The sequence below is a fragment of the Coniosporium apollinis genome, assembly GCF_000281105.1.
Source record: "Coniosporium apollinis CBS 100218 chromosome Unknown supercont1.38, whole genome shotgun sequence".
Taxonomy (NCBI): Eukaryota; Fungi; Ascomycota; class Dothideomycetes; genus Coniosporium; species Coniosporium apollinis.
The window spans coordinates 317240-324092 of record NW_006913300.1 but is presented as its reverse complement, the minus strand read 5'-3'; the positions used below and the strand labels follow the sequence as shown (position 1 = coordinate 324092).

Below are 6853 nucleotides of genomic sequence, written 5' to 3'. Positions count from 1 at the left end.
AGTACCTCCATCAAGTCCATACGCGCCTTACGAAGGCTTTGGAGAGCCGTCCCGATACAGGAACTCAGAACCTGCATCACCTCATAGGAAGGATCCTAAAGATAGTTTACCATCGGGTGTGTCTCTAACGCTGATCCGCCGTGATCCAACTTCAGGAGCCCAGTGGAACGTGGCAAGGATTCGAGATCCCCAAGTCGATGAAGTATCATCAGATGCTTTGCTCAGCCCAACGACGGCTCAGCGGAACAGACCATCCGGATCGCCAATGTACATCCAGGTGGACACACCTGGCTACAGCAAGTTCCTTTACGACGACGAAACCCGGCCGAAGTTGCAATCCAGAGACAGCGAGCGCTCTTTTGCCTGGTCAGAGGCCTTCGATGGCCCTCGGACATCGATCGACAAGGATCAAGGAGCAGCACGCGACCCTGCCTTTCGGCGGCGCTTGTGGATGGAAGGCACCAGATACAGCGGCAGCTTCGGTCACAGAAAAGTCAGCTCCAATGGCTCGATCAGCGGCTCAGAGATGCCCAATGGTAGCATGGACCTCCGCCGAAGCAGCGGCGAGCACTCGCCTCGCAGCGCAGAGTTGAGCCACCTCCCGCTTCAACGGGAGAGCCAACCGGGCACCAGAACACTCACAATCGACAACCCGCGCTCCAGCTTCCGCGGCTACGTCTTCCTAAGTCCCTGGAACGGGCGCTGCGAGTTCTCGACGGCCGCTGCCGGCAAGTCGCTGAAGGTGAGCCCAAACACCAAGTGACCAAATACGAATATGTCGCTAACATACTATACAATAGTGCAAACACACAATCCCGACCAACAGCTCAGCTCTCGCCCCCTCCGACTCCGCCGCCATCAGCGAACTCCGCTTCAACCTCCCCGTGCCCGCCGTCCGCAGCGATCCTGCGACCCCCAGCGAAGACCCCAGCTCAACCACCAAGCGCTCCTCCGTCTTCTCCCGGCCGCGTCTACGCAGCCAGCATTCATCGTCTGCGGCTTCTCTGCCCACGCTATCCGGCGCCCGCGATCCCGTAGCAGCCGACACGGCGCGCCTGGACCTCTCGCTCGGCCAGGAGATCGCGGGCGGCGGCTTCGGCGGCAAGCAGGCGAAGCTGGGGAAGCTGATTGTCGAGGATGAGGGCATCAGGATGCTGGATTTGGTCGTGGCGGCGAATTTGGCGCTTTGGTGGAGGGCGTGGGAGAGGGTTTGTGAGGGATAGGGGGTTGAGGCAGGGGGGATCTGTTGCGGGCGGCCCGGTTGGAAGAGTGGGGAGTGCGAGCTTTGACGGTTGGGGGGGTGGTGGTTAGGAGATCTTGCGGAGGGGGGATAGCTGTTCGTATCTGTAGGTTGATAGGCAGATATTTCGGGTCCACCCGCAACAGCAAAAACCCGACCATGGCTAGAGCTGGACAGCCTTCACTGTGCTAGGCAGTCGTTACATATAGTAGTGACAAGAGAACCGAGGCTACAAAAACCGCGGCAAGTTCACAGAAAGTATCCAAAAGATCAAGTGATATCGAGTGAAAACTTCGACATGCAACGGTGGGTTGAGCAACTGGAGACACACAAGAACCCCCTTGGGCAGCCGCGATTCTCGGTCTCAGTACAACTGCCTCGATCTAGTGCAGTATATTGACCGATTTATCCCCATGCGCTATACCACCATACAGGGTTCCTTCCAGCAAGGCTGTTCCTCAGCAAATGCCAAATATCATCCCCGTTGCCACATCAAAAAGCATGCAAATGGCCAGCAAAAGAGAAGAACACGCTTAGAAGACCAACGCAGCACCCTTCGTCTTCTTGTCGCCGCTGTCAAGAAGTCAGTAAGCATCCAGACAGGGATCACACCGCAGCGCAGCGGTCTCTAAGAGCAGCATTCAACATACCCCAACTCAAAGTGCTTGCATCGCTTCAGCGCCAACTGCGCCTTCGTCTTGCATGACGTGCACTCCAGTCTTAGCACAACCTTCTTCGTCGTCTTGGCCTTCTTGTGGAACACGGGCTTCGTCTGACCACCGTAACCGGACTGCTTGCGGTCGTATCGGCGCTTTCCTTGGGCGAATAGCGAAGCCTGGCCATGGGGAGGTAGAGGTAAGCTGCCGATCGCATGTTTCTAGGGGAGTGAGAGAGGCAGGAGCACCGTACCTTGCCGGCCTTGTACTGTGTGACCTTGTGCTGTGTGTGCTTCTTGCAGTCCTTGCCCTTGCAGTAGGTCCGCCTTGTCTTGGGAACGTTGACCTGGAGAAACCACTGTATCAGCATCACCGCCCTCAGTTTTTCGATGCCAGCGTATTCCCAACGCCCAGTCAAATCCATTCCCCGCCAGCTGCGCTGTTCGGCCTCTGTTTCAGAACTCGTAGCTGCGAGGTAATCTTCCAGACCAGGAAATTGGTGGTTGTGTGTGCGATGACGGCATTTCAGAGAGGGTTCGCAACTCCTTCGGGGGAGCGTGTAAAGGATACGCAGTTCGTAGTCGCCCCGCGTTCAACAGACCACTCCCGCCTCGTCGCCTTCGGAAACTATTGTGTCGGCTACTGTCCGATATCACGCATTCAAAAAGACCGAGAGTGTCGCAGCGGACGAATTCAAGAGTCGAGACAGATGCAGCGTGGCGTTGGGGTGTTGCAGTCGTTTTGCGGCCGTTGATCGGTGCTTTTGAAGGTTTGTTCCAGGCTCCTTCCATGTCCGCCCTCTACATGCGCATCAAAACCGGACAAACTCACCATCTTGACTGATTCTGGCGGAAGCTGGTGATGGAGGAGTGTTATGTCGTGTCGTCGTTGATGGGTTGACGTCTCAATGCTCAAGCGCGAATTCGCTTTGTGGGCGGCAGCTCGGCTGGGATCCGCCGCCTATCACGTGACCTTGAATCCCATCATCACCGCAGGTGCTAGACCTTCAACCTTTTGCAAGGAGAAACTTAACGATCAGGCCCCGCGTACTACCGATTGAAAACATGAGAAGACTCTCGAGGGTCACGTGTTGGTCAACCTGCGAAGCAGCAGCAACAACGCTCATTGCTGCGGAAGGCTTCAAGGAACCCGTAGACTATCAGTTCATATGGCAGGCCTCTACATGGTCACATCTTGAGACAACGTCGACCTCAAAGTAGTGAAGTCAGTAGGTAGAGGTAGCTACGACTACACGGATGGTGCGTCGCGGGTGTGGACTAGCAGCAACGGATCGGAGTAGTGACACCAATAGACCTTAAGTCGCCCATGCAAAACTCACGAGTCCCACCTCATACACAACCTCCAGCAGACTCACGAGCTGCCTACATCCTTACCCCCAAGCCCTCGCCTTAAATACTTCAACCCAGCCCTACCAAACCACAGCCACCATCCCCGCAACCGCGCCCATCCCCGCCAGCACCGCTCTGACAGCATTGTGCACCTTCCATCTCCCAATTAGCTCCTTGACTTCCCTATCCTCGCTCGCAGTGCTCGGCTTATCGAAGCTCGACGTCCGCAGTTTGTCCGCTTTAGCGTGGAGCGCGCCGTTGACGGCCTTCATGCCCAGCAGCGTATACGGCACGATAGCCGGAACGAGCACGGCAGCGGCTGTGTAGAGGTAGGCAGCGGCGGAGGGATCAAGGGACGCGGAGCCCGAGAAGGCTGCAGGGGATTTGACCGCTAGCGTTGGGGTTTCGTTAGCACTGGATGTCGTCCTCTTTATCAATTTTCCTTCCACTATTTCCATCTAGTACGCAGTAGATAGGAGCCATCACTACGAGTGCAGATACTACAGCATACCTTGACCAGCCAAATAGCTGAAGCTGATCGCCGCCACCAGTGCCAGCGGCGGCGCAGTCAGCGCGCCAATCCCATACGCCTTCTGCCACTGCTGCGCGAGCAGCGGCGCGGGCGCGAGACTGACAGCCGGCACGAACGCGTAGCTATATGTTGCGATAGTGCCGGCGAGGAAGCTTGCGGTCGTCACCCCAACAACTTGCGCGATGCGCACGGTTGCGGGCAAAGGGGGCGTGAAGGCGGAGTGGAATTGTGAGGACATGGCGGTGGGGCTTGAGATGTGGTTAAGCTTTTACTGCTGGGCTGCTACTCCTGGGGCAGTTCGTATGCCTGGAGATAAGGAAGAAGCTGCTAGATAGACAAGCCTTGAGAGCAGAGAGCTTCCGAGCCCCGAGAGCCCCGAGAGCCCCGAGAGCCCTGCATCGCTCTTTGCATGCCCATCCATGCCGCGAGGATTGTGGCTGATCGGAATCCTCCCGCAAGCTTGGAGACGGGAGACCGCGAGGCTAAGCGTTGGCGACGGTGGGCCTGCTGGCGGTCCGGCTTCATAACATTCGGGGGATTGTTGCACACAGTTCTGTGGGATTGTTGATGTTGTCTGCCCGTAGAAGCTGTTTTCAATCCTCGAAACAACCCGCATATGGGCGAACAGTGAAAGGAGATCAAGCGACGGAAGCATAGCAGCCATCTTCGTTACCATCATTAACACCACCAAGATCCCCAGGCTAACGCTACCAGCCATAAGTAGATATACCGCGAGACAGTGCCATCAGTAGATCGGCCGTCCCTCGTCCCACTTGTTCATCTGCATCATCTCCCTCTTGATCCCCTCATCCTCCTTGATCGGACTACTGCCCACGATTAAACTGCTCCCAACAGCAGGACTACTGCCAGCAATCGGCCCAAAACTGAACCTTGAACTTTCCCTCCGGGCACTCCCGCCATCAACACCCTCAATAGCCCTGATTGCGCCTACCCACTCCCACACCCTGCTGACATCGCCAGAGCGGCCTTCCCGGACCATGGGTCTAATGTTGCTATTGCCCTCCACCTTCTTCTGCACACGTTCCCAGAGCCTCTGCCTCCTCGTAGCCGAGAACTCATCGCGCAAGACATCGTCTCTGAGCTGGCCCATGGGGATGTACGCCTCGCCATAAGCATGCGGGTCCTGTGCATGCAGCGCCGCCTGCACAGCCAGCCTATCCAGCGCATACGATGCCAGCTGCTTCGCCCTGGCTTCCATCTCGCGGTTGTAAGCGATGCTCCAGCGCGCGTAGCCACCTGAGGCCAGGAATAGGAACAGGATTACAAGCTTCCCAAGATGTCTGACCAGCGCGAGGCGGATGGATCGTCTGATGGCGCAGGCGAGGGGGACGCGGGCGAGGGAGGTGGAGCGGAGGGTCCTGCGGTTTCCTTCTCTGCTGTAGCGGAGACGAGTCTAATCAGTACGCTGTCAGATTACACAAACACTGCTGCTCGCAGGGGAATGTGGACTTACCCGTCGATGTTGGATTCGACTTCCTCTCTGCCGGTGATCTCGCCGATGGCGCCTTTCCATAGGTCTTCGAATTCGGACTGGGACATGCCTTTTCGGCGCTTGTTGGACATCTCTTGCTTCAGCGCTTCTTCGTCTAGTTCGGGCAACGGTATGTGTCTCCCGTCTTCGTCGAGGAGTTCGCCGCATTCCCACTTCGCATTTCGTTCGCGCAGCTCCTCCACAGCCCGGTCCGCTACCGCCTTGACCTTGCGTGACTTCTCGCCGTCTGGCTCGCACGTGGGTGGAAGCGGCACCAACCCGCCGAGTGATAGAGGATGTGGCTTGAGTACAAAGTCCGGCTCGCACACTGTTCTGAGCTCAGGGTAGCAATACGCATGTTGTGGACACGGCTCGCATTGCGGCTGTATGATGCTCGCCCAGTCGGGCAGTTCCACTCCCGCAAGCGAAGTCGATGGCCTGCCGACGCCGCAGTATCCGACTTCTATCTTCTCCTGCCGCCATACCGTTGCTAGGCCCCCGAGCATCGCAAGGGTCACCGCCAAGGGCGCAACTTTGAGTATGCCGGTCGGGCCTTGTGCTCGCGCCTTTCGACGCGGTGGCAGGATGTCCCGCTCCCCGTTGCTAGCGCGTTCACGAACTAGGGCAAGCTGCTCTTCCGGGGTGAATTCCTCCCCAGTCTCGATTGCATCATCTTCTGGTGGTTCCCTCTCTTTCTTTGCTCGGGCAATTGGCACGTCAAAGGTCTTCCGTGAGGGCGGAACAATTCCGTCGTCTCGTTGCTCCCTAGTGACATAGTCCGTCTTGCGTCTCCCTGAACTGCTCTTTCTCCTCTCTCTTGCAGGCTCCACTCCGAACGTCTTCCGCCGCCCATCGCCGCTCCGGCTCCGGATTTCCGGCACGGGCGAGCTCCCGCTCTGAAAAGGGTTGTCTGTAGTAAACGGGCTCTCGCCTTCTTCCGGCCGATACTGTCCGGCATCCGGCTCCTCAGCCCTTTTCTCCGGCGAAAGCATGCTATGTCGTGACCGTCTTACGGCTGGCCGCTCGTCTGGCTCTGCGTCCGAAGCCCGCGCATGCTTGCTGGATCCCCGCTTAGGTGTCTTGCTGGCCGTTAGGCCAAGCGCTACCGCATCCAAGCCGTCCTCGTCAGGTGGCGCTCTAGTGGTCCGTCTAGATGCGCGTTTTGCAGGCTGCACTGGCGGCGGGGGCTCGACTTCTTCTTCCTCGGTGACAGTACTGGCTTGGCTGGACGGCACATCTTGGATGCCTCTTGCCGAGCGCGTGGTGCGGGAGCGCGCGCTGAGTATGTTCTTCGCTTGCGGCTTCACGTTCTCGTTGAACAGGGCGACGAGCTGCGGCTTCTTTGCTGAGGAGGGGTAGGCGACGTTGTGGGCTACGAGCACTGAACGCAGCTTGGGCATGGTAAGCGAGGAGGGATCGAAGCCTGGCGAGAGATAGTCTAGTTCTGTCTCCGGAGTAGCCATGGTTTGCGTGGCTGGTCCGACGAAGGCCGAAACAGTAATTTATTGCGCGGTGCAGCGATATAGGTGTGTTGTTGTGATCGCTTTGTTCATGATGCACCAGGCGGAAGCTCCAGAAGCTTGG

At 57.7% G+C, this 6853-nt stretch overlaps 4 protein-coding genes across 4 annotated transcripts; 1 reads left to right on the top strand and 3 right to left on the bottom strand.

The window, feature by feature from the left end:
• Positions 1 to 265: 265 nt before the first annotated feature.
• On the top strand, positions 266 to 1223 carry W97_07458 (uncharacterized protein; the record flags this gene model as incomplete). Its single annotated transcript, XM_007785088.1, has 2 exons — positions 266 to 742; positions 801 to 1223. The coding sequence occupies 2 exons, from the start codon at positions 266 to 268 to the stop codon at positions 1221 to 1223; spliced, it is 900 nt and encodes a 299-aa protein (XP_007783278.1).
• Positions 1224 to 1773: 550 nt separating this feature from the next.
• W97_07457 (60S ribosomal protein L44) lies at positions 1774 to 2320 on the bottom strand (the record flags this gene model as incomplete). The annotated part of the gene is made up of 3 exons (XM_007785087.1): positions 1774 to 1813; positions 1891 to 2075; positions 2150 to 2320. 3 exons carry the CDS (start codon positions 2318 to 2320, stop codon positions 1774 to 1776), a joined length of 396 nt encoding a protein of 131 aa, XP_007783277.1.
• Positions 2321 to 3325: 1005 nt separating this feature from the next.
• W97_07456 (uncharacterized protein) lies at positions 3326 to 4015 on the bottom strand (the record flags this gene model as incomplete). Its single annotated transcript, XM_007785086.1, has 2 exons — positions 3326 to 3636; positions 3757 to 4015. The coding sequence occupies 2 exons, from the start codon at positions 4013 to 4015 to the stop codon at positions 3326 to 3328; spliced, it is 570 nt and encodes a 189-aa protein (XP_007783276.1).
• Positions 4016 to 4522: 507 nt separating this feature from the next.
• Positions 4523 to 6732, bottom strand: W97_07455 (uncharacterized protein; the record flags this gene model as incomplete). Its single annotated transcript, XM_007785085.1, has 2 exons — positions 4523 to 5171; positions 5252 to 6732. The coding sequence occupies 2 exons, from the start codon at positions 6730 to 6732 to the stop codon at positions 4523 to 4525; spliced, it is 2130 nt and encodes a 709-aa protein (XP_007783275.1).
• Between the last annotated feature and the right edge of the window lie 121 nt (positions 6733 to 6853).